Here is a 25,878-nt window from a genome sequence, read left to right on the forward strand (position 1 = left end):
TTTTATTGAACCATTTCTTCCAGCTCAGTCATATGCCCAAGTGACCCTTGACTCGTGATAATGGGTCACACAGTGTACACCACAGTCAGGCCTACTGCACACTACTGTAAATATAATATAGAAATACATAGCACACTGCTGTTTTCCCATTGGTGACTGAACTTCCTTTTCCTCTAGCAGTTTTTCTCACTTGAAAGAAAGTTTATTGTTCACACAAAAGAACACAAACAAGAAAAGGACAAAACAGGACAACACCATTTCTGAATCAGCTTGCTGTTTTCCCTGCTACAGGCTCGTGACTGTCATGTTCCCCCAAGAACAGTAACAATTGCACTTTCACCCCCAAGTTGCATTTTGTGCAATACAGCAAATGGTAGCCCTGCATCTTTTAAAAATCACTTAAGTGTTTCCCTTATTTTGGTAGTTATCTTTAGTTGATTCTTAAAATGTTTCAGTAAAAAAACACATAAAAAATGTTTTTTCAGCCACTGTTCCCATGTACCTGAGAAGTCTGTCACATTTCAAAAGGTTTGCCACTACATACTCAGGGTCGGACTGGGCCGCCGGGACACCAGGACTCTTGTGGCGCTCCCCCTGCCCGACTGCTCCTCCCCTGACGCATTAAATTTACATGCTCGGGGAGGACGTCGGGAGGGGGGCCCTGCGAGGAGGGATAGGAGGGCCCCTGCAGAGAGGGGGTTAGGAGGGCCCCTGGGGTGGGAGCCCCAGTGGGCCCTTCACCCCCCAGTCTGACCCTGTACGTACTGTATAAATCGTATGGGCTTTGCATTTTACAGTTCCCTACCTATACTTTTATTAAACTTGACAGATATGCAATTAAAATATCTCAATGCTGTCTTGTTAATCAAAGCATTGTGAAAAGAAGATTACTTGAGCAAGTTAGAACAAAAAGCTTTCTGGAAGGATCATATGGGTGTGTCTCTGTATTTTCACACAATAAATTTTAATTAATATGCAGACACGCACACAAAGCCAAACAATCACTTATAGTACGCATAGCAAGCTTGTACCATCTAGCTGTTACAAAGGACAACTCCTAGCACTGGATAGCAGAGGATTCTGGGAACTGGATTTCACTATAATCACTCAATAGCCTAAGAACATTGATTTTGATTTTTGTTTGGGCAGTTTAGCTCATTTGCACCATACTGCCTTACCATTTGGGCATGTATGGCCAGCTGGGGGCCATTCAGATCAATAATCCCGCTTTTCTTGCGCAACACTCGTGGAAAATTTCTGTCTGTCTACAGATAGGAGATGAAAAAGAGATGCAACTTTGTGGCTGCTCTTCACTTCCATTTGTTCCAATGATTCAGACAGAATGAATGAAGGGAAAAGTATAAAGTTCGCCATACACTCTGCTTGAGTGCTTGTGCCTCAGTTTGGGTTCATTCATATATACATTAGACCAGTCCACAAGGACATTTTAGAGGTTTCTCCTCTGCAATTATATAAAAGTACAAATCATCCCCTTAATATATATGATAATGCTTAGTACAAAAACTACTCAGTTTCAGATTTATTAAAATTCAAGATAGCTTTTTCCATGGGTCAACAAAAAAAAAACCCAGTGAAAACAAATGATCACAAAAAGAATGATTTATTAAATAAAATAATCTTATTTAATGAGATACAGCAGGCAGTGGCAAAATTATAGCCCTACCCAGGTGCCAAAAAAAAAAAAAGTTTTATCAGAAAGGTCAATGTAAAAACAGCCATAAGCACTTTCTATCAAAAGAAACATAGGATTTCTTGTTTCCTTTTGTAAACATGTTTTTAAGCTAAAAGCTAAAATGGCAGCTGAAATCTTAAACAAACAGTAAAAGCTTTTAGGGCTCTACCCAGGTATGGTAATGGTTTCTGCAGAATAAATATATTGTTCTAGGTGGCACTAATGTGGCAAATCTATTGGCAGTAAAATGCCAAAATGACTTTAAAAAGTCCTATAAGGATAAAATATTGAAGCTTTTGAAGGAGTGAATGAGTGAGTGTAAATTGATATAGTCAATGAGATATGGAACTTTTGAGTCTAGTAATCATAATAGTAATGTATAGCGCTTTACATGTACATGGTTAATCAGAATGCATCACTGCCTGATACGTAAAACATTAATGTGCCTGGCGGGGGTGGGGGCACAGTTCTGATCAGACTGGTGGAAGGGAGAAGTAAGAAAGCTAGTGAGAGGCAGCCAGTGGGAGGGGGTAGAAGCTGTTGGGGGGGGGCAACATGCCTTTGTGGTCCTTGCCTGATGGGATTATATAACCTGCCAAACAGATATCTGACCTATTTATGGGAGGCTGTTGGGATGGCCTGATAAACAGACCAATAAGCTGCAGCTTTATTCGGCCCGTGTATGGCCACCTTTATTATCCTTCCTCTCCAATCTGTAAATCACAGAACTTGAAAATCATTGTTTGAATTGTCTGGAAAGTCTGGAAGAGAGATGACTACTAATACAAGAGCTGCTTTTAGTAGTAATTACATTTATTACATACAAATGTAAATGTTTACTGAACGCATATTGGAAGGCTGCTTTCTCTCTTTATTTTATCGTTTTTAGTGATAAAACTGGGCTGGATCTGGTCAATTAATGCTGCCAAAAAACAATCCCATTTTTGCTTGAGTAAGCTTCTTTGCGTGGCTGCAGATATTTCATAGCAACTTTTTTAGAGGAGCCGCTGCCAATAATAATCGTTTTTGGAGCACTGGATAATAACTGACTCATAGCTGCCTTCCTACATATTACTGGGTGGGGCGCCTGGTGCAGGTAATGTTACTGACTATTTGAGCTCTTGTAAGGGCTTCAGCGTAAGAATAAACTTCTTTCTGCTCTCTTGTTCATTTTGCATTGTGTCTGCAGAATAAGGTAAGGAGCTTGAACAGTTAAGGCTTACTTTTGACCCTGCATGTGCAAATTATAGAATTCTATATGTTATAAATACTGTAACTGCTTCAATGAGGAAAACTATATCCATGTAAAAATCTAAAAGGACTCCTAACCTGTTTATGAAAACAGTTTCCCTTTTCTTCTGGTGGTCACAATAACTATGTAGGAATGAGTGTAGTATCCAGTACTTAAATGTGGCTATAGGAGTTGAACTAGGGCCCAGAAGCTTCAGGGGCGTTCTAGGCCTCAGACAGAGGGGATTTATAGTGCTGTTTCATAGAGGGGGTGCTAAACACAAACTAAATCTTCTACCTTACAGTCTGATGTATGCATTTTCCAGACCAGACAATTTGTAAAAATTGTTATTTCTCTAGCGAATTTGTATTCATATTTATCTAAGAAAAAATGAAAGCTGTCCAACAGAGAATAATAAAACTATTTGCATATAACTAATTATAAGGGGAAAAGAAAACACTGTCATAATCAATTGTATAATTTACAGTGTGCCATTAAGTCATGATATGGATGATTCACATGCTTAGAATATTACATGTTTAATGTACCGTTACCATGGCTGGCTCCTATGTCATAAGCAGCCATTAAGCTCTTTATATAATCACTTTCACTTTCCATAATATTTGGGTTAGTCTGAGATATCTTTGTATGAAAGAGAGAGATAACAGTGAATGTTGTGCCTTGTCGTAGACCCAATAGCCCTTCTTACAAGTTCTCTCTGACTAATAAGTGGTACGTGGGGGCATTTAGAATGAGAAATATATGTATGTATATACGTATGACAGTGTTTCCTTTTTATCTAGACATTTTTTTTATATTTTATTTTATATAATAATATGAACAATGATATCTGAGTATCCTAGAACTATGTATAAGCGTGGGTTGGGTCAATGAACTGACTCTCTATTAATGTCTAGTAACTTATTCTCACCAATTTGTGGGGGTGTACACATATCTGGAATCCTTTGTAATTGTTTTGACCTGGAATGTACAAATATACTCTCCCTTTGGTCAAGGAAACACCCACATCAGCATGGACCTATTGTGCCAAGTGCTCTGGCCACACAGCTAGTGTATTTACATTGAGGTATCACTCTGCGCATGTATTGTGTCTCTGGCAATATCCTTGGGGGGCCTACAATGCATTTCCAAGAAGTCACTTTCATGCAACTGGTGTTTGCCAACGATTTCATGTTCAGAACATCTTCCGATTTGTTATTTTTAGGGCTTTATCCTACAATTTCAGTCTAAACTCTGAACGTTTATGGCCACATTTAGTCTCAGGCATTACAAATCATAAATACTATAACTGGTGATGGTCAGAATACTCTTCTACATCTACAATTACATTTTTCAGATGTTCATCAAGCAAGCTGCAATCGTTTTTGAGTTTTTAGGTGTGATGTGTATAATATCCCCAGGGCAGAAACAATGAACCACATAGGCGTGTCAGTATTGCACAAAGAAAAATGTTTAACAGATTTTTAGTCACACCTTATTAGGTATAACTGCTGATTCTATATATTTGAAGAAGATATGATACATACTAAAATATCTTGTTTTCCTATATTCCTTTTCTTGTTTTCAAGCTGTTTTAATGTATATGCTGTAATCAATATATCAATATCAATATATATATATATATAAATATATATATATACTAGAACAAGGGCAGCACTCCTAGGATTTAAAGAATTGTGAGCAAAATGTAAATGTAAAAACTTTTTGCACTGTTAAATGCAAAACAACTGCACTTCTCACTTAGAGAAACAATATCTGTTCCATTCAGGATTCTATTACTAGTCTTTACCTGCCCTTTATACAAATCATGGGTTGCTTAAAGGGGTAATTTACCTTTAAATTAACTTTTGGCATGAGGTAGATATTAATAAACTGAGACAATTTGCAGTTTGTCTTGTTTTTTTCAGCTATCTGGTTGCTAGGGCTATATTCACCCTAGTAACTTGGCAGTGGTTTGAACGAGAGACAGGGATATAAACAGGAGAGACTTGCATAGGAAGATAAGTAACAATAACAACAATATTGTAGCCTCACAGAGCAATAGTTTTTGGCTGCTGGGATCAGTGACCCCCATTTGAATGTTGGAAAGAGGCACAAAACCATATATAAAGAAAAAAAGTTGCTAGGAATAAGACATTCTAAAACATACTAAAAGTTAACTTAAAGGCGAACCACCCCTTTAAGGCTTTAAGTGAGGCAACAACACTGTATTTTAAAGGTAAAATACCGTAACTTCAACACATAGCAGAACTGGAAATGTTTCCAGTGGACCACCTATACCCTGGCAAGCTTTTTTTTCCACATTCATTTATATAATGTAACGGTAATGCTGTTCTTTCCTAGGTTTCCTTTCTGCCCATTATCCAAATGTCTTAAAGGGATACTGTCATGAGTTTAATATATCTTTAGCTGTAATATTGGTGTGTAGACGGAAGGAGCCAGCGCTACACATTAGAACTGCTTTCAGGTAACCTACTGTTTCTTCTACTCCCATGTAACTGGAGGAGTCCTAAGCCAGACTTGGATTTCTTACTATTGATGCTATTCTGATATCTACTGGGAGCTGCTATATTGCTCCCTTCCCATTGTTCTGCAGGTTGGCTGCTGGGAGGGGGGTGATATCACTCCAACTTGCAGTAAAGTGTGACTGAAGTTTATCAGAGCAGTAAAGTGTGACTGAAGTTTATTAGAGCTCAGGTCACATGGCTGTGGCGCCCTGGGAAATGAAGAATATGGTTAGCCTCATGTGATATTTCAAAATCAAATATAAAAAAATCTATTTGCTTTTTTGAAAAACAGATTTCAATGCAGGATTACGCTGGAGAATCTCTATTAGCTGATGTGTTTTGAAAAAAAAAAAACACGTTTTACCGTGACAGTATTCCTTTAAACGTCTCTTGTTCTAAATGCTTTCCTCAATCCATAAAACCTCCTTTTGTCAGTTTTCTATTTCAGCTGAACCTGATAAATCTTTTCAAACATGTATTTACTACAAATACAGTATCTGAAAGCCATTGAGCAAAAATGCACCAATCAGTGCAAAATTTGTTCAAGGGCTGACATCTATATATTTTTGCCAGTCTAACTGCTAAATAACTTTCATTTTCAGTTTTAGGCAATGGATGCGCTTCGTCTAGCAAACACCGCCTTGGCAGTAGATATTTTCAAAAAATTGTGCGAGAAGAGTGCAACGGATAATTTCGTCTGCTCACCACTATGCATCTCCTCCTCTCTGTCTTTAATACGCAAGGGGTCGCAAGGAAACACAGCAAGTGAACTAGAGAAAGTAAGACAAGTTACAGTACTTATAATAATGAATAAATGACTTGAATATTTTACAGTGAGCCCACACACACACAATAGGTTAACACTTCTTGCTTTGCCGCCCCATGGCAAGTGTGATAATGTAAGCCAGGACAATAGATATCCTGCCATAAAACAACAATCCTTGCAGCTAACACATCAATGAGATTTAAATTACTGGGCAGACAGGTGCAGGGATAGCCAGAGTTTGCAAATAAAAAAGGAGGCCCTTTTAGGTACAGTGCACCCTACAGTGCAATCTTGATTTAACACTTGTATCTGACTGAGAAGAGATGGATCATTCCAAAGCAGTTAACATCAACCTGACTGGTTGAGATTGTCCTTTAGGTGTGGCTGTCTTGGGAGAAGAGTGGCATGGGTAATTCTTGGTTAAATAGTTTTCCTCATGCATATAAGGAGTAATGTAAATACCTTGTTAGTAGGCACTTATCTTCCTAAATTGTAGTTAGTTTCCTTTTATTTTATAAAAGGATAAAATAGATAAATACACTACTTGTATAAAGATCTGCAGTAAAAAAAAACTAAGTACCCAAAAGAGTATAGTGTACAGATAGATACTCAGTGGGTTGAATGTTATATTATAGTGTTAAAAAATAAACAGTGATCATTGCATCATCCAAGAGAAAAGGGAACTGTCATTTCTTCATACTTTATTAAACAAACTAGTAAAAATGGACCCTTAATTTAAAGGGAAATGGAGCTCACACTTCAGTAAAATGCACATCTTATGTAACATTGACATTTAAATGGGGTTGTTCACCTTTAAGTTAGCTTTTTCAACTGGTCTTTATTATTTATTTTTTATGGGTTTTGAGTTATATGCATTCTTCTTCTGTCTCTTTCCAGTTTTCTAATATCACTCAGCCCAGCCGCTAAAATTTTTTTCCTTTGTTAGGCTATACCTGTATTGTTACTTTTTACTCTCATTCAAACCACTGGCTGGTTGCTAGTTAATTAAGATCCTAGCAATCAGATAGCTGCTGAAAATCCAATGTGGAGAGTTGCTGAACAAAAAGCTAAATAATTTTTAAAAAATGAATAAAATTATTAAAAAATAATTGACTTATTTGGCCCTAGGTGTGCATGGAACAGCAGCTGGTATAAGGGATATTTGTTATTCTTCACAGCAATACTTGGGTTAACTTTGGGGCACTCACAGGTGTTACTGATTTTATTAGGCATGTAGGCAATTCATTTTTCAGATGGGGGAACTAGTAGGCCAACAGGTGATAGGCTGAGGGGAGCTAGGTACGTCAGGTGGCACTTATGTGAGGGGTATAATAAGGAGAGCTGAGACAGGGTATTTACCTTTCTGCAAATGAACTGGCTCAAGGTGTTCCTCTCACCCACCCACCCTATATAAAAAAAAATGAAAAAGAAAGGAGAAAAAGAGGTACAAGGGGGCCCGGACCACAGGGTCAGCTTCCACTATAGGCACTTTTCTTCTGAGAGCATGTGTGCGCCCCCTGGGGATGGCAGCAGGCATGCATATGCGAGCGGGGACAGAGGAGGGAGCGTCGAGTTTGCATTGCGTGCAGGGCCCTTCTCAAAATTCTTTGCATGGGAGCCTGGCAGCACTTTGGTACGCCCCTACCTTAATTCATTTGCACTAATAGTTCCACGTTGTTTCTTAGCATGTAAATAGATTTCAGTTGTTTCTACCTATGCTACTACATTTGTTCTACAATTTATTTCATTGTATTATTAGGATCTACACCTTAGTAATCAATATCATTATTACTTTTTTTTTTTTTTAATTCTTAAATAATTTAGAATAAATTTAATATATTTGGTGTAATAAAAAATGAAAATTTCAATTTACAACCCCAAATACGTTTTTAGCATTACAAATCACACATTTTGCGACACCAATTTCAAAACAATTATAGCTCAAAAATATAGCCCGATAATATGGAAAAATAGAAATACCAAACAAACAACCTCACACATATACCATATTATTCAAACATTAATAAACATCGACAGTGAAGGCACATCCAGTTTTAAGCGGACCACTGATATTCCAAACAGTACCTTACAGGATATCTTGAAACAACATGTAGGTATCATGAAATCACTTCTAGTGAGCAATTATCTAGAGATGGCCATTCAAATTCTTTATAACTCCTACCTCACCCCAGTTAAATGACATAAGATGGGAAATTTCCTTTCGGACAAATGCCTTAGATGCCGCTCCCCAAAGGCAAGCCTGATTTACAGTTTGCAGTCATGCCCTTCTCTACAATCCCTTTGGCAGGAGGTGGCCTCTGAAAAATGTACAAATGTATATGGTAAATGTGACAAAGCAATGAAAACCGATGTATTTGCTTTGAAAATGGAAATATAAACAATGTTCAAAAAAAAAAAAATGAAAATTTGTGATAAATTGAATGAGTTGCTGTTCTCCCACAACGATTAAATGATCACTATATTTCCCAATGCTATCAAAACTAACCCATTGAGTGCCAGTGATATCCATACGTTTCGTCTGTAACTATATGTTATTGCTATAGTTGTGTATGGTAAACCACTCTTCATATACAGTAGAGGTTGGGTCTTTAGAAGTTCTGCAGCTATGTCTCCATGCCAATTAAGTTTCAATGACGGGGAACAACAAGACTGGTCTTGGCCTTCAGTGTACATGCCCCGGGCTGGCACATCTGAGTATCAGATGTGACATGCCCAGACATGGCATGCAATGCAATACCCAAGCATAGGTGGATTTTCAATAAGGCTAGGGTAGGCTAATTCCCCAAACCTGCTTGACACCTTAAAGGAGAAGGAAAGTCATTTTGGCATTTTAATGCCAATAGATTTGCCACATTACTGCCACCTAGAACAATATATTTATTCTGCAGAAACAATACCTGAGTCATTTTAGCTTGGTCTTCATAGCTTCCTGCTTGCAGCTATAGCTGTTGGTAGCTCAGATTACACATTCCTAAGGGTGGGGGAGTGATTTTTATGAATTTTAATGGGAGGGGGAGCAGGAGAAGGGAGAGAGGAGAGAGCTGTGCAGACTCTGGCCCCTGTAATTAAGGATTTTTCTGAGAGAAGAAGTCAGATACCCTAAGAACATGTTTACAAAAAAGGAGACAAGAAATCCTGTGTTTCTTTTGATAGAGGACTCAGTGCAGATTCTCTGAGTGCTTATGGCTGTGTTTACATAGTCCTTTCTGATGAAGCTTACTTAGTTTTTACCTTTCCTTCTCCTTTAAAAACACAAACCCTTTCTCAGTTTCAGCACTGTTCTGGAACCTTTAACATCAGGAAATCTTCTAGCATTCCCGCAAGCTCCAGGTTCACTTGTAATCACTGTGCTCTGATTGGATCTTTCTTCTTCTGGCATCTTCAATAAGAGCACAGCTCTCTTGACATACAGTAAAATTGATCAAGGCACAAATATGGGCAGGGCTGGGGAGATATTACAAACTGAGGCCAGTGCAGAAATGGAGACTGGTAAGTAGGATCTGCAGGCTGTAAACTTTACCTAAGAACCTCACCAGCTCTGAACTTTCACTGCTGATTTCATCCAATTCCCACAGGTACTAAACTGTACATATGTTTTGTAGCTGAAATGAAATAGTTTTTTCACCTGGAATCTATAATATCCCTATCACCCTCACACCAGTCCTAAATCAACTCTTTCCCCCTTTAAAAGCTAATTCTACTTTTATATATTTTTGCACTTTTTTTTCTTACTTTTGTCACTGTTTTGTTCATTTCTAGTTAGTCACAGTGGAGCCTCATGAGACTGCATAGCTGGGAAACAAACCAATGCTGTGTATCAGTGCCAGGGTTATAGTGTGAGGGCCTGAATAGCTGACACCAGTACCCTCTGCATCTCACTGCATATAATGTGCTAGTTTTGTAAATATAGACTGCATTTCACTGTATATAATGTGCCTGGGATGTCATTACCTGCTGCCTTTCTCTATATAAAACTAAAACACATTTAAGCTAACTGATCCCAAACACAAATGGAGGGAGAACCCCTCACATAATTGCATGAATTAATACTTTCCTAAGCATCCTAAACATTTTATCCACTAAATCTCAATTTGCTTTAGGTCAGTCTATGTATGGCCTATATTTTGCGTTGGACTGGGCCGAGGAAAAACCCGGTAGGCCCCGGCTGCTCAGACCCGATCCCTCCAGGGCGCTCCACTGATCTGCTGGTCTCCCTCCCCCGACGCGCTGCATGTACATTTCATTTATATGACTCATTTGAATCAGATGGTTGGAATGTTGATTTAAAAATAGCAGTTTTCTATTTTGTAATAATTACGATTTTCTTAACAGGCCCTTCATTTTGAAAAAGTAAAAGATCCAGATTTTGGATTTCAGTTACTCTCTTCGGATATCTCCAAGATAAGCTCAGCAAACTCATTAAAATTATTGAAACGTGTCTACGTGGATAACAGCATTGAGTGCAAAAAGGTGAGAAGAATAGTTCTATATCTGTAAATCTGTTAAACTAATATAACTCAAACAATCAGGCCAGGATTTGCGGCAAAGTCACAAAGGCCCAGGCCTAAGGAGGAATAATTTTAATGCCAGCATGGCACCTTCAGGATCTTCGCTGGGATTTTAACAGCTGTTCAAATGTCTCACCCAGTGGAGGGATAATGTTTGGGTTTTGTGGATCTGTGGTGCTACCAGTACTGCTGGTGCAAGTGGGGGGCATTTTGGGGGGGGAGGGGGAAGAGCTTACATAGACCTCTATCACATTCACACAAACTATGGTCAATTTTATCAGGAGCCATTTAAAAATTTACAAATTAAAATTAAGAAATCATAAGACAGGATATTGGTACAGTTTTGAGAGGATATACTTATCATTGATTTCACTTTTGTTTTGGCACCTTTTTTCCTTACTGCAACCCCCACTACCTTCCATGGCACCCTTCCAGTGCATGTTTTGATCGGACACTGCACATGCAGGCAGGAATGAAGGGCGTGGGCCAGCAGGGGTTCTGGCAGCAGCATGCCAAGATCTAAGCAGTGCAACATACATTATGGTGTATAGTGAATGGCCATAGCAGGTGCAGATCACCTGGAACTCACTATTTACAGATGTTCCCAGGGCAAATTGGTGTTACTAAAAAATCCGTAATAAATTAAAGGGGACCTGTCACTCTAAGAAATAATTCCAAATTCTTTTCTATCATATTAGTTGAGCAAAATAAACTTCACTTACGCTATGTAGATAGTATAAATCTTGTTTCCTTCAGTTTTGGATCTACACAATCCAGTAAGCAGGCAGCTGCCATTTTGTGGACACTGTTAGTAAGGCAAGCTTTGCATCGCCCCAAAATCTTGTTGGAGGACCAGATGCCCATACCCATGCACTGGCTACATAATTAGGTGATGGGGAGGGAGGGGAAAAGTGAGAAGTGCAGTGACTTCTAGGAAGTGCTGAATGGAAAGCTAAAGTTATTGTCTGCCCCCCCTCTATGCCTAAGGCACAGAGGCGGGGCAGGCAATATATGATTGACAGCTGGGATTTTAAATGCCTTTATAATGGGTATTGATGTGTTATTAAAAAAAGGAATTTGGGTTTCATGTTTAACTTGAAAAGGACTTTTATTATTCAGCTTTTTATGTTTGGATGACAGATCCCCTTTAAGATAACATTTCACTTTTAAGTGTAATCTAAATTTCTTATTTTTGGACAGTCTGCTGTATGTTAGAAAATAAAAGCAAAGACCTGATTGTTGCTACTGACAACCAAACTTGTGTGATTTATCACCTACGTTTGTAACTAAGCCCTACAATCTGAAATATGCAGTTGTAGCATATGCTACTAATCTTTAGTGATGCCTTTTCTTACATGTCATTTAAACTTTACATTTATTACAATTTTTAATAATAAAATAATAAAACACTATCAAATGTATTCTATACATCTAAAGCCCCAAAAGTGAATTGATGCACTTTTGCACTTAAATCTATTTTTTTATTCTTTTTTCAGTGTAATTAGTGTTGTCTGATATATTAGCAGTTTTAGACTTTTTTCAGACTAGTTTCAGTTCAGTATCTAAAAATTGTAGTAACACTTCTGGAATTTCACTCCACCCAGGATTTTATCAATTCAGCCAAGAAACCATACCCATTGGAACTGGAAACTATTGATTTTAAGAGTCAAGCTGAAGAGGCAAGAACTCAAATAAATTCCTCAGTAAAAGAGCTAACTGATGGTGAGTAACAAGGTGCAGAATCTTCATTGCAAGGCACACATAAAAACAAGATATTGCTTGATAGCTCTGAAAGGAATATATATATATATATATATATATATATGCAGATCACATTTTAATAAGTGTCAGATATGGTAGTAATAATAAGGGTTACTCCGAATTCCAAATGCCAAAGACTTTGCACAAGGGTAGTTTTGACTCTCAGTGCTGTTGGAGAGAGTCATGTTAGTCAAAACACTGACCCTGATCTGCATTTATAATTGGAAAACATTCTGCTTGGGGCAGGTAGTAGTGCTGTCAGGCAAGTGAGTGTTCCTGATCTGTCTTCTTTCTACAAAACACACACACCATTAATGAAGAGTAATGCTATGTGTGTAACATTTATATGCTGATATTCTATTGGCCTGTCTGCAGCTGGTATCCACAAAGTAGAATTACATTATAATGTATCCACTTTATAGAAGGATATAAGTAAAAAGATAATACTCAAGCTAATAAGGTTAATAACTGGCACATTTAAGACTGCAAGTGCAGTGTACAAAGTGCAATGTGCCATGTTTTTACTAATAAAGCAGTGTCTTTTCCCCACAATTCCATCATAATTGTGTCTGCATGCTGCTTTTTCCTTGGCACAAGTGTTGTAAAATGTACAGTACAAATTCAGACACAATTTTGCTCACAATTTTAAAGTGGAGAGTGTGTTATTTTTTGAGCTCAGCATTAAAATGATTTTTGCATGTTATTAGTTAGGCATTAATCTTCTATGCATATTGGTGCAGGTCGCATTGGGAACCCTGCTGGCATCAGTACACACATGACTGTGTCCATTGTTCATGAGTTCTTATATATTAAAGAAGCATGCTGGTAAATTTAATCACAAGTGACTGTGGAAAATGATGGGTATAGCCCCCAGTTCATAACTGGCCCACTAAAAACATGTATAGATATGGGACCTGTTATCCGGAATGCTTAGGACCTGGGGTTTTCTGGATAAAGTTTTTCCCATAATTTGTATCTCTATACATTAAGTCTACTAAAAATTAATTTGAACATTAAATAAACCTAATAGGATTATTTGCCTCAAATAAGGATTGGTTATTTCTTAATTGAAATGAAATACAAGGTACTGTCTTATTAATACAGAGAAAAAGGAATCATTTTTAAAAATATGAATTATGAATGAAAATGGGTGATGACCTTCTATTAACTTGGAGCTGGGTTTCCAGGTAACAGATCCCATACCTGTACCGACACTTTTGCCATGCATGATATAATACTAAGAGGTAGAAGAGGATCAATTTGAGCACTGGTTAAATTTAGTTGCAGCTTGCAACTTTTCTTACCTTCTAGGCCTTCCATGCTAGAGCTAGAAATTCTGCAGCTTTTCTGGCACATCCCCCACCTTCCCCATTCTGATGCCTAAGATAATATACTAAATATCTTTAAATATATACAGCACACAATGTATATACATTTTAAGTGTTATGTTATTTTATCAGTGGCACATTAATGATATGTGGGGCCCCTAGGCTACACTTTATACAGGCCACCCTTCTAGGCTGTATCTGTATAGACATACGCATAGACCACAGTCAGCAGGCAAAGCAAGGGGTCCATGTGATCAGGGGGGCCCATCCAGCTTTTTAAAATTATTTTTTTTAGCTCTACTCTTCTGAATCTCTTTTCCCATCACAAATAATGCTTTCTAACAGATATTGAAGAGTAGAGCTGAAAAATAATTTAAAAAGCTGGATGGGCCCCCCGATCACATGGGCCCCTAGGCTATAGCGTAGGTATGCCTAATGGTTAATCTGCCCCTGTATATTATATAAATAGGCATTATAACAGAAAAACCTTTCTATGTGAACAGATCATTCAGTCATTGTAGTAGTTAACAAAAAAATTATAGTGGTGCCAACATTAAAAAAGAAAAACAGGGGGCGTGGCCTGACCACCGATGTGAGCGCACGCACTTGTTAGAGCTCCGCTAAAGACCCTGCAAATATCCTGATATAACCCGCTACTAACCCTTCGCAACGGAGTCGGAACCTCTTGTGAAGCAGCCCCTACCCCAGAGAGAGCAGATGGGGCAACACAAGGCGCATAAACGAGCTTCGGAGGCAGCAGCCCGTCTCGAGAAATATGCCCGGGAAACAAATCAAAATGGCGCTGACTCGGACTCGGCGCTTATTAACACCAAGACGGATGAGATCAAAATAGACCTCTCTATCATAAAATCAGACCCGCAAAAGCTGCGCGAACGCACCACCACAGTTGAGTCCCGGGTCAGTAACTTGGAGGACACGTGCAAAGACTTGCCTAACCAGTACCGTAACCTACAAAAGCAACTTGCCGACTGTCTGAGCAAAAACGACTACCTTGAGAATCGGCTGTGGCGCAGCAACCTGCGGTTTGTCGGTATTCCCAAACGGGCGCAAGGTAGCACCCCAGAAGTGTTCCTTGAAACCTGGCTCAAAGATACGTTTGGTGCTGCGCAATTTTAAGCAAGTTCTCTATAGAGCGGGCACATAGAGTTCCAAAAAAGAGAAACAAAAAAACTTTGGGGGGTACTTTCCTTGCTGGGTTCCTGTACTAAAAAAGAAGGTTCTCCCTTTGGATATAACATTTTTACTAAAGTTCAATTACGTTAGCACCCCATTTTAATAATCAGATTCAATAAGTTATTCAGTGAGAATAAACAAAAATTACTGATTTCTTCTTTTAAAATTCTTCTGTGTAGTTGTTCAATTTTAAAAACAAGCAACATTTCCAGGGACAGAGAGCCAAAGCCAGACACTGTATTTGTAAATTAAAGGAGAAGGAAAGGCTAAGTCACTTGAGGGTGCCAAAATGTTAGGCACCCCCAAGTGACTTTAATCGCTTACCTTTTCCCCCGGGCTAGTGCCCCTGTTAGGAGAAAACCGCACCAGCCCGGGGTAGCTGCGAGCATGGTCTCAGGGATTTTGACAACAGAAGGAAGAAGGAAGCGCTCGCTACAGCTACCCCGGGCTGGTGAGGTTTTCTCCTACAATAAAAAATATTACACCAGCACCCTTACCTCCTCCAACAGAGAGTCAGCACTCTCAGCAAAATCCAGTAGAAATTATTTCAGCCGGCACAACAAGGTTTTCTCCTAACAGGGGCACCAGCCCAGGGTAAAAGGTAAGCGATTAAAGTCACTTGAGGGTGCCTAACATTTTGGTGACTTAGCCTTTCCTTCTCCTTTAAGAAGAGCTGGTAACTAAGACAATGATGGCAAACTTAAAAATAAAAGAAGAGATAACTATGCAGCCACATGCAATTTCCTTTAACAAGTAACACGCTGTTGTTAGTCATAAGCTTTTCGTTATTTCTTTCTATTAAAGTTTAAATATGATGAATAACAGTCCAACAATGTACTTGTATTATATATTTTATATTTTTGTTTTATGTCACTACCCTATAGCTATATAACTTGTATTAAAGTTTCATAAGAATTTATTACAGGTTTCCAAGCATAGATCATAGACTTCTTAACTAGAAAAATGCAACATTTAAAACAACCTCCTCTTCCCTGTTACTAAAATGTATCAAGGTGGCATGCAAATAAATCCTTCCTTTACATTTTATTCCCTGGGTACAATTAGAGGGCGGGATAGAGTTACAAAGTAACAGGTATTCCTAAGGCTTACATCAGCTGCTAACTTTGGAACTTTTGGGGAAAACCCAAAATACATGGAAATAGGTTCCATGTCCTAGATTACATTTTAAGCATACATCTAATCATCCTGGGTTTACCTTCCAAGTACATTCTGTTTGGAAACTTAGTGTAAATATATCTGCCCATAACCAACATGTTAATGTCAGGTATTAGATCCAGTATGTCCTTCCAGATGTCCCTATCCAAGTGAGAGAAATCCTGAATCTATCTTTTGATAGAGACACTGAATTGAGTTAAAGCTGCCTTGCAATAAGATGGTGTAGAACCAACTAAGATGCTTTGTAAGATCTTGTCTTTACATACAATTTGGTGATAGTTGGGGCACCATTAGGGAATTGAGCATGGAAGCTGATCAAGTGGTGTTTGCACAGAGTGTGATTTAAATTTTCTTGTCTGCAAATCATTTTAATGGCTTGAGTCCCATCTTTATTCAAAATATTAACAGGAGGATCCATCCTCTGATGGAGATGTTTAGTTTACATTCACCTCGCCGCAGGCAGGTGAATGTATCTGCTGGTGGCTGCACTCTCCTCTAAATACAATTATGGCATAATGATCAGTACTACTCATTTACCATCACTCTTATTAAAGAACATTCAATAAAATGATTGTGGTATATCTAGAATTCTGTGCAGCCCCATGGTCCTTGCATAGCATCTCTTCAAGTTGGAACTGGATTTTCCTGCTATAAATATGTATTTAAATACTGCACACAGAAAATCCCCTGCCATAGAAAATACAGAGAATTGCCTCTGCTAAAACACATTTATCACGATTATCAGTAAATGATCAGTACTGCCTATTATTTTAGCCGTGACAAGTAACTGCTACTAGTAGCTCTGTGTCTTCATCCTAAATGGTAGACAAATACTTATTAAGATATTTTGTCAAAAAATGAAACTAGAGCTCCTCACTTTCTGCACGACAGAAATTCTAATGCTCTCTGTTTACTTGTAAGTTGTTTACCCAAAATGCAGCCTTAAAGCCCATAATTCCAGTATAATAACTGATGCCTCAAAACACATGCAGTACAGTCACTTTGACAAAAAACAGGATGCAATTGTGTTTAATGAGGCAACAAAGGGCAGATTCTGTGTGAATCTAGAGCTCACCACAGTAAAACTCCCCTACTCTCTATTCATTTCTATAGGATTTTTAGAGGCATATCTATCAATGGGTGAATGTTAGAGTTCGCCAATTGATAAATATACCTCTAAAAATCCCATAGGAATGAATAGCAAGTGGGAGAATTTTACTGTGGTGAGCTCTAGATTCACACCTAAATCTGCCCATTTCAGAACCATGGTGCTTCTACCACCTTGAGGTGTTTTGTAGTATCACTGTGCATGATTTGCTTAGGGAGGTAGGATAGAAACTTTTGGATTATCAAGAACTTTTAAACACATTCCCCCATTTATGCAATTATTGCAAAATAATTTGCATGACCACAGCTGCAGTTGCACTTAATAAATGAACCCTTTACAGTTACATTGCCTGCTCATGCATATGTCATAGAAGGACCCAACCCAGACAGGCGTTCCATGCATTGACTCATGCTTGATATGTTCCTGGCTGTAAGGTTTTTTTAACCTCAAATATGTTGGCTTAGATCAACTTACTACAAATGCAGATACAAATGCAGATACCTCGACAGTGCAATCTAGAAAAATAAACATACGCTTTATGGATTTAATATGTTTCATTAGATAGATTGTCTCTGTCTTTATTAAGTGAAAAAAAACTGAAAACTCAGTGGGAGTTGTCCTAGGCCAGTGATCCCCAACCAGTGGCACGGGAGCACCATGTTGCTCACCAACCCCTTGGATGTTGCTCCCAGTGGCCTCAAAGCAGGTGCTTATTTTTGAATTCCTGGCTTGGAGGCAAGTTTTGGTTGCATAAAAACCAGGTGTACTGACAAACTGAACCTTCTGTAGGCTGCAAGTCCACATAGGATCTATCAAATAGCCAATCACAGCCCCTATTTGGCACCCCCAGGAACTTTTTGCTCTCCAAGTCTCTTTACAACTGAATGTGGCTCACAGGTCAAAAAGGTTGGGGACCCCTGTCCTAGGCAGACTCAAGCCACAGTTTCAAACTTGAATTTTGCCGATCCACGAACGAATCGAAAGCGTCCAAATGCGTTTTTTTTCGTAATGATCGGTATTTTACGACTTTTTCATGAATTGTCGCGACTTTTTCATAGTCGTTACGACTTGCGCGAATTGTCACAACTTTTTTGTAAAGGTTGGAAAGGTTTGCCTGCCGTTTACTAGTGCTCAATACGAAAAAGTTGCGGCAATTCGCGCAAGTCGTAACGGCTACGAAAAAGTCGCGACAATTCACGCAAGTCAGAACGGCTACGAAAAAGTCGTGACAATTCGCACAAGTCGTAACGGCTACGAAAAAGTTGCGTCAATTCACGAAAAAGTCGCGATGGTGCCGAAAAATCACAAAAAATACGAAAAAGTCGCAAAATGTTCGTTTCCAATCCGATTTTTTTCCCATTCGGGATTCGGATTCGTGGATTAGTAAATCAGCCCCATAAGGTAGCAATTGGACCACTCCCTGGATCAATATATCTTAAATTATATAACTTTGCTGCTTTGCTTTATATTTGTTACTTAACAACTGCTCAGATTGCATAGAATTTAATAGAACCTTATGCAATTTATTGTTAACATACATTGATTATGAAATAAGCAATTGGCAGACACTTTATACAGCACAGTTGTGAAACAGAGAAACATGTAGGTATCCGAATAGTCTATTATGAAATAAAGGCTTAGTTCATCATTAGTACTAATTGCAAATGGAGAGGCAGCTATTCAAACACACAGTGGCTTTCCCTTGCTCTTGCATATGGCTTGTATTGAAGCTTGTATATAAGGCTGTGTCTTAAATGTGTCACGTACAGAAAAAAGAAGCTGGTGTTGTGTGTTGTTATTGCAGCTAATGGCAACAGTTATATTTCTTTGAATTGCCTTCTTCCTAATCTTACAGTATTTCCCTGGCAAGATAAGGGATTCATTAATAAATAGGTGTGTGAATGAGGGAAGTGTTTTTATAGAACAAAATGGTGCAACATTTCCTTTCTTGTGCACACGGTAAAGCCTGCTACTATATATATTTATGTGTGAATATGCATTCCTTCTAACCTGCTTGTCATTTAACAAACAGTTGTTACAGAATATTATAATTTAATCTCACAGGGCATGGTGGTCCAAACGGCAGTTTGTGGGTTGGTCCCTATGGCCTTCAGTAAGTTAGAAATGTAGTTTATAAAAAGAGATTTTTAAAATAATGATGGTTGTTTTACAGGTAACTTTGAGACTGTCTTGAATGAGGGTTCATGTGATGAGAACACAAAAATCATTATGCTTGGTGCAGCCAGTTTCAAGGGAAAATGGGTTTATACATTTAATAAGTCTGAAACAAAAGAAATGGATTTTCATATAAATAAGGTATGTGCATGTGTCATTTGAGATTAATTGTATTGTTGATGTTGACAGTAACCTAAGGTGCTCAATTAATGTGCTACATTCTAATGTTATTGATATTAAAGAGTTAGATAACTTTTAAATTAACTTTTAACAAGGTGTGCACAATAGTATTTTAAGACAATTTATTTTTGTAGTTTTTATTATTTATTTATGTTTTTGTTATGCAGAGATCCAAACTTGGAATCTAGACTGTTATTTGACTGCTAAGGCTTAATTATTGTAGTGACACTGCGAGGAAGAAAGTTAAGGCTGATGCCACACGCGGCGTAGGGCTGATTTTTTCAGCCCTACGCCTGCTACTTGAGCCTGCAACCGAATGAATGGGATACGCTCGGGTGCAGGCATATACGCATGAAAACGCGTGAGAATGCAAAGTCTCGCGTTTTCATGCGTTTATCGGCTACATGTGCCTGCACCCGAGCGTATCCCATTCATTCGGGTGCAGGCACAAGTAGGAGGCGTAGGGCTGAATTTTCGGCAAGCGTTTATCCGCTTGCCGAAAATTTCAGCCCTACGCCTTGTGTGGCATTAGCTTTAAATAAAAGATGAATATAAGAGGGCTTGAATAGAAAGCAATAAGAATAACAAAGTGGAAGCCTTGAAGTAAATCTGAATTTTTGGTTGATGGGCCAATGACCTTGACAATGGTCTAAGAAGCACAATAGGAAGGTTACTAAATCAAAATAATATCTAATAAAAAATGAAGTTTAAGAATACTTGCTTAGATCAGGTCCATTTATTGCTCATAAAAAGCTGATTTTAAGGTAAATTTCGCCTTTAAGCAGTTTCTCAGACATTTTGCAGTCAGATGAAAAGTCTTTCAGCCCTACCCCCTATTTAGCTTATTGTTTTGCCTACAATTCACAAGCTGAACCCTCCTCCTAACTGGAAGCAGAAAATGTTCCTAAGGAAAGAAAAAGAAAAAGGAAAGGAATATTTCAAACCCTTACCACGTGTATGTAGACAGTTCTCTTGGATAGCTGTGTAGCGCACAATCCTACTTTTTATTTGGCCAAAGTCAAGATTCACAGAACAGAAACTAGTCTGAACTTGAGGCAGTCACACATGGGCTGATCTGCAACATTGTGTTCCGTGGGTTAAAATCATGTAAGCGTATAACTGAGGTGAAAAGTCAAAAGTTTTTCAAGCTGTTAGAAAATGCAATACAAGAATGGCATTTGTTATCCGGAAAGCTCGGTTCCTGGGGTTTTCCTGATAAGGGGTCTTTCTGCAATTTATATCTCCATTCCTTAAGTCTACTAGAAAATAATTTAAACATTATATAAACCCAAATGGATTGTTTTGCTTCCAATAAGGATTAATTATATCTTAGTTGGGATCAAGTACAAGGTATTATTTTATTATTACAGAAAAAAGGAAATCATTTTTAAAAATTGGATTATTTGATTAAAATTAAGTCTATGGGAAATGGCCTTCCCATAATTCTGAGCTTTCTGGATAATGGGTTTCCGGATAATGGATCCCATTTATACAATGCAAGTCTATCTATTCACTCATGAGAAAATACTAGATAAGAATAACAAATACAAACACAATTTTTAGTGAATAAAAATTACATTTAGTTTTTACTGTTGATAAAAAGAATACATATATTCATATGTATATATTTACACATATATAATTATTTGAAGAGTTTACAGCAAGTACACGCCCACCCTCTGTTCCATGTGATACAATGAAAACAATAAAGGGAGTTTGCAGTATGAATCAAACCTCAAGCTGTCTTTTATTTTAGAATGAAGGTGTGGTGCTACTCCTCAAATAATATGGGAATATATGTCTCCTTATTTTTACAGCAGCTTTTAATTAAAGGGATAGTTTACCTTAACATTTACAATTTTACATTAGCATACTAAGACGATTTGCAATTACATTGTTTATGTGAAGTGATAAAATGCAAGGAGGCATCCCATCTGAGTTGTGTGTATAATCCACTCCCCTATAATACAGGTAAGGGGCCAGTTATGAAGAATGCTTGGAACATGGGGTTTTCTGGACAATGGATCATTCTGTAATTTGGATCTTTATAATTTAAGCCTACTAAAAAAATAATTTAAACATGAGTTAAATCTAATAGAATTGCTTTGCCTCCAATTAGGATTAATTATATTTTAGTTGGGATAGTTAGTTTCTGTATAATAGATGTCCAGATAATGGATCCCATACCTGTATAAGTCATTGTGCAGCAGCCATGGGAAGGGATGCACAAGATCACACATATATACTGTATTATATTAATCCTCTTGGCCTGAATAGTAAGAGATGGTAACCAATAAGCCAGGTTCAGTCCTTGCAAAGTACAACTGTGTTTTAATATTTGTGTTATATCTGTGTTTTTCCCCAACAGTACTATCCCATAATCCTTGTAGAGATTAATTTATCTAAAATGATCCTCTGGAGAAATCCAAATATAGAACTTGAGAACTGAACTAAACATGGTTTCTTTGAACTTTCCCATCCTTAACTCATTATATCTCTGTGCTTTCTGTTTCCTTCACCAAATACAAAGATGCCATTGTGAAAGCTGAAAATCGTTCTACGTCTTTTGAAAGAAAAAAAAAAGATATATGTATTTATATGTATTAATATATGTATTTATATGTGTACATGGTTATTGCTATTTCTTGCACTAATCACATTATGTCCTCTTTGTATGAACACAATCAAAACAAACCAGCAGTTAACTGTAAAGCCCTATGATTAAGGAAGCATGTGCCAAATTGGAATAAAGCTTATAGGGTCGATTCCCTAAAGTGTGATAAGCGTTATCGCATGCTTTTTTGCGTTAAAATTGAGGAGAAAAAAATGCGTGATTAGCTAAAATATTATCGAATGCGTTAAGTTGCATATCGCATGCGCTAAATAACGCATGATCGCAAGTTAATTCTTGCGCAGAAATAATACTAACGCATGATTCACAAACTCATAGACACGCTAAATATCGCATTAGTCTATGTGAAAATTAACACCTACTTGGGGCAGGCGGTAATTATAGAAAAGTACAATTCATGAGCTTTTGGCAACACAATATGGACTTTGCAGTGTTATTTATTCAAATATGTGTTGGCCCTAGAGTGATGCAGCCTCCAGTTTGCAGGGAAATGGTCATTTTCAGAACAGTAGTTTTCCAAAAGTAATGGCGTGTATGGCGTGTATGGCTAATATGGCGTGTGTTTTTTCGCACGCAGCAACAATTTGTGCACACTGCGTATAATACCGCGCGAAAATAGTCTTCGCAACTTAAATAACGCAAACAGCATTGCATCTAAATTAACACAAGTATCCTTTTAGTGCATTAAGTCGTGAAAAATAGACACAATAAATTTTTTAACGCATGCTATAAATAGCGCTGGTTTTAACACACTTTAGTGAATCAACCCCTATGTGTATAATAAAGCCCTGTGTGTAATAAGTTGCCCCTGATATAAAAAGCCTAGCAGGCTGCAGCAGTAGGGTTTTGTTTATAGAGATGACTTCTCAGTTGAAAGCTGATTTATTTAAAGTTCAAGTTTGCTCATACTACCAAGAAATAGAATGTGACTTTACTCTTAGTTTTACATTTTGCCCTGTTCAGTGCAAGAAATTACATATAAGATATTTCTCAATTAAACCAGGCAAAATGTATGTTCATCACAAGCCCTAGTAAGTGAACTAATGTTGGAAAAGGACATTACTCTGCCCCTTTAATCAGGAAATAACACTTTCTCACATAACTAATGGGAAAGAAACTGAATGAAACACAAATAGGTTTTAGTTCATAATCTCAAAATAGCAGCATTTTATTTATCTAAAAATGGCTGTTTGGTGCGTAATGTTGTTATGGTAACATATTAATATACTGTAATAGCAAGCCCACATTTGCCATGTATCGGAACAGACCTAGTAAAATAACTAATGTTTTCTTTTTGTCTCTATTAGAAAGAAACAAAGCCTGTGCAGATGATGCACTTAGAAGCCCGTCTAAGCATTGGATATATAAATGAGCTGAAAACAATGGTGTTAGAGATGCCATTTCAAAGCAAGCACTTTAGCATGCTCATCTTGTTACCTAAAGATATTGAGGATGATTCCACTGGTCTAAAAAAGGTATAAAAGGGGTATTTCTGTCTGTACAGACATCTCTTGAATGCAGCTATCTAAGCAACAAGCATGAGGACATGGGGGTTCCTTAACCCTCTGTCTACAGCAACTCCTTGGGGGATTTTCTAGAGCTGATAACCAGACCCCATATTTGTCAGTATCACTTTATAGGGATTGGCTTGTATTGCTTATTATGATGTTTGAGTACAATTTGTTTCTTGTCCCAATGAACAAAATAGATGGATGAGACCTATCTATTAATAATTCTTGTAAGCTATCTACAGAAGAAAAGTGAAAATTTAGAGCTGCATTTTTGTAACCCTAAGATCAAATTTTAAAGTTTTTTTTAATGGTTTTTATTATTTTTCTTAGTTGGAACAGGACATGACTTTTGAAAAGTATACTCATTGGACCAATCCAAGCATGATGGCCAACAGCAAAGTTAAAGTGTCTCTGCCCAAATTCAAGATGGAAAATTCATATGATCTTAAGGATATGTTGAAAAGCTTGGGAATTAATGATGCATTTAATGAAGAGGCATCTGACTTCTCTGAAATGACGGAGAGTAAAGGCATATCTATCTCTCAAGCTATACAGAAAGCCTGCATTGAAGTGGATGAAGATGGCACTGAATCAGCAGATGTGAGCATGGAGAGGCGTTTAATGAATAAAGAGGAATTCCTTGCAGACCACCCATTCATATATATTCTGAGGCACAATAAAACACGCACTATTATTATGTTAGGCAGGTATTGTGGCCCTTCTGAGGCATCGTAAGCTGTTCAGCTAATGATAAATCTTCTAATACCAATCATAAGCCTTATTCAAAGGCTAAAACAACATGGTTCAATAAAAGCTCTGTAAATAATAAAAAGTATTCATAATTACATTTTTTTTCTTTTCTCTTCTGGCTGTCATAATTTAAGGGACCACTAACACTCATACACGCATTGTTTATTTATTATAAATCCTGTAGTTTTAAACCAGTATTTATACAAATGGATAATGGATACTTTTCATTTTTGAGGTTACTGGTAAGTTTACTGTTCCCTGTTTGGAGCTGCACTTCAAAAGCAACATGGACTCTTGTCTTTCCCTGCTGCGGGTCACTGTCCCCTGGCAAATTTGTGTATGTTTCTACCTGCACTTGTTCTTCCCATTCATTCTGCATGCTCTCCTGAACCTCTTCCTCTTATAAAACAGACCCATAATATTCTACCCATCTCTGTGTGCAAGGCAGGTTCGGACTAAGATTTAAAATAGGCCCTGGCATTACAAGTGCAAAGTGGCCCAAACAGCCCCAAAGGCCCAATAATTAGTGACTATAGCATCTTTCAGCCCTTCTGGAATTTACATACTCCATATTCCCAAGTCTGGGCCTATAACAAGACTGTGTTTATTTGGGTGCAAATAGCATGTGACTCACCCAAGTTTCATTTCAATTTGCATGTTCCATCTTATCTTCCTGCATCACTTACTACATAATTATCTACTGTTTACACATTACAGGAACGGCCCACAATTTTCATACTTCTTCCATTTTCATTAAAGTTTTCCCAGTGTTTTACATTGTCTATAAACAGAATGAAGTGCATTTTGGTAGGAATAATATAAACGCGAACTATCTACTGAATGGTAGTGTGTTGGGGGTATCCTTAATGGAGAAGGATCTAGGGGTTTTTGTTGATAACAAGTTGTCTAATTCCAGGCAGTGTCATTCTGTGGCTACTACAGCAAATAAAGTGCTGTCTTGTATAAAAAAGGGCATTGACTCAAGCGATGAGAACATAATTTTGCCCCTTTATAGGTCCCTGGTAAGGCCTCACCTTGAGTATACAGTGCAGTTTTGGGCTCCAGTCCTTAAGAGGGATATTAATGAGCTGGAGAGAGTGCAGAGACGTGCAACTAAACTGGTTAAGGGGATGGAAGATTTAAACTATGAGGTGAGACTGTCGAGATTGAGGTTGTTTTCTCTGGAAAAGAGGTGCTTGCGAGGGGACATGAATACTCTGTACAAGTACATTAGAGGGGATTATAGGCAGATGGGGGATGTTCTTTTTTCCCATAAAAACAATCAACGCACCAGAGGTCACCCCTTTAGATTAGAG

At 37.8% G+C, this 25,878-nt stretch overlaps 1 protein-coding gene across 2 annotated transcripts; it reads left to right on the forward strand.

The window, feature by feature from the left end:
* The first annotated feature begins 2,691 nt into the window (after nucleotides 1-2,691).
* On the forward strand, nucleotides 2,692-24,657 carry serpinb5 (serpin peptidase inhibitor, clade B (ovalbumin), member 5). Of its 2 annotated transcripts, none has more exons than XM_031903341.1 (7): nucleotides 2,692-2,789; nucleotides 6,055-6,231; nucleotides 10,572-10,709; nucleotides 12,352-12,469; nucleotides 19,488-19,630; nucleotides 23,609-23,776; nucleotides 24,143-24,647. In XM_031903341.1, exons 2-7 carry the CDS (start codon nucleotides 6,064-6,066, stop codon nucleotides 24,545-24,547), a joined length of 1,140 nt encoding a protein of 379 aa, XP_031759201.1. In that variant the 5' UTR covers nucleotides 2,692-2,789; nucleotides 6,055-6,063; the 3' UTR covers nucleotides 24,548-24,647. The 2 variants fall into 2 exon arrangements, with proteins under 2 accessions (XP_031759201.1, NP_001011282.1); NM_001011282.1 differs by lacking the exon at nucleotides 2,692-2,789 and adding an exon at nucleotides 2,831-2,888 and having other exon boundaries at nucleotides 24,143-24,657.
* The last annotated feature ends 1,221 nt before the right edge of the window (nucleotides 24,658-25,878 follow it).

The sequence above is a fragment of the Xenopus tropicalis genome, chromosome 6, assembly GCF_000004195.4.
Source record: "Xenopus tropicalis strain Nigerian chromosome 6, UCB_Xtro_10.0, whole genome shotgun sequence".
Taxonomy (NCBI): domain Eukaryota; kingdom Metazoa; phylum Chordata; class Amphibia; order Anura; family Pipidae; genus Xenopus; species Xenopus tropicalis.

What these genes read in the sequence shown, in the direction of transcription:
- serpinb5 (XM_031903341.1), top strand. Translation starts at nt 6,064, where the DNA reads ATGGATGCGCTTCGTCTAGCAAACACCGCCTTGGCAGTAGATATTTTC. An exon ending in CAGCAAGTGAACTAGAGAAA is followed by an intron (nt 6,232 to 10,571) that starts GTAAGACAAGTT and finishes TTTTCTTAACAG; the next exon opens with GCCCTTCATTTTGAAAAAGT. An exon ending in AGTAAAAGAGCTAACTGATG is followed by an intron (nt 12,470 to 19,487) that starts GTGAGTAACAAG and finishes GTTGTTTTACAG; the next exon opens with GTAACTTTGAGACTGTCTTG.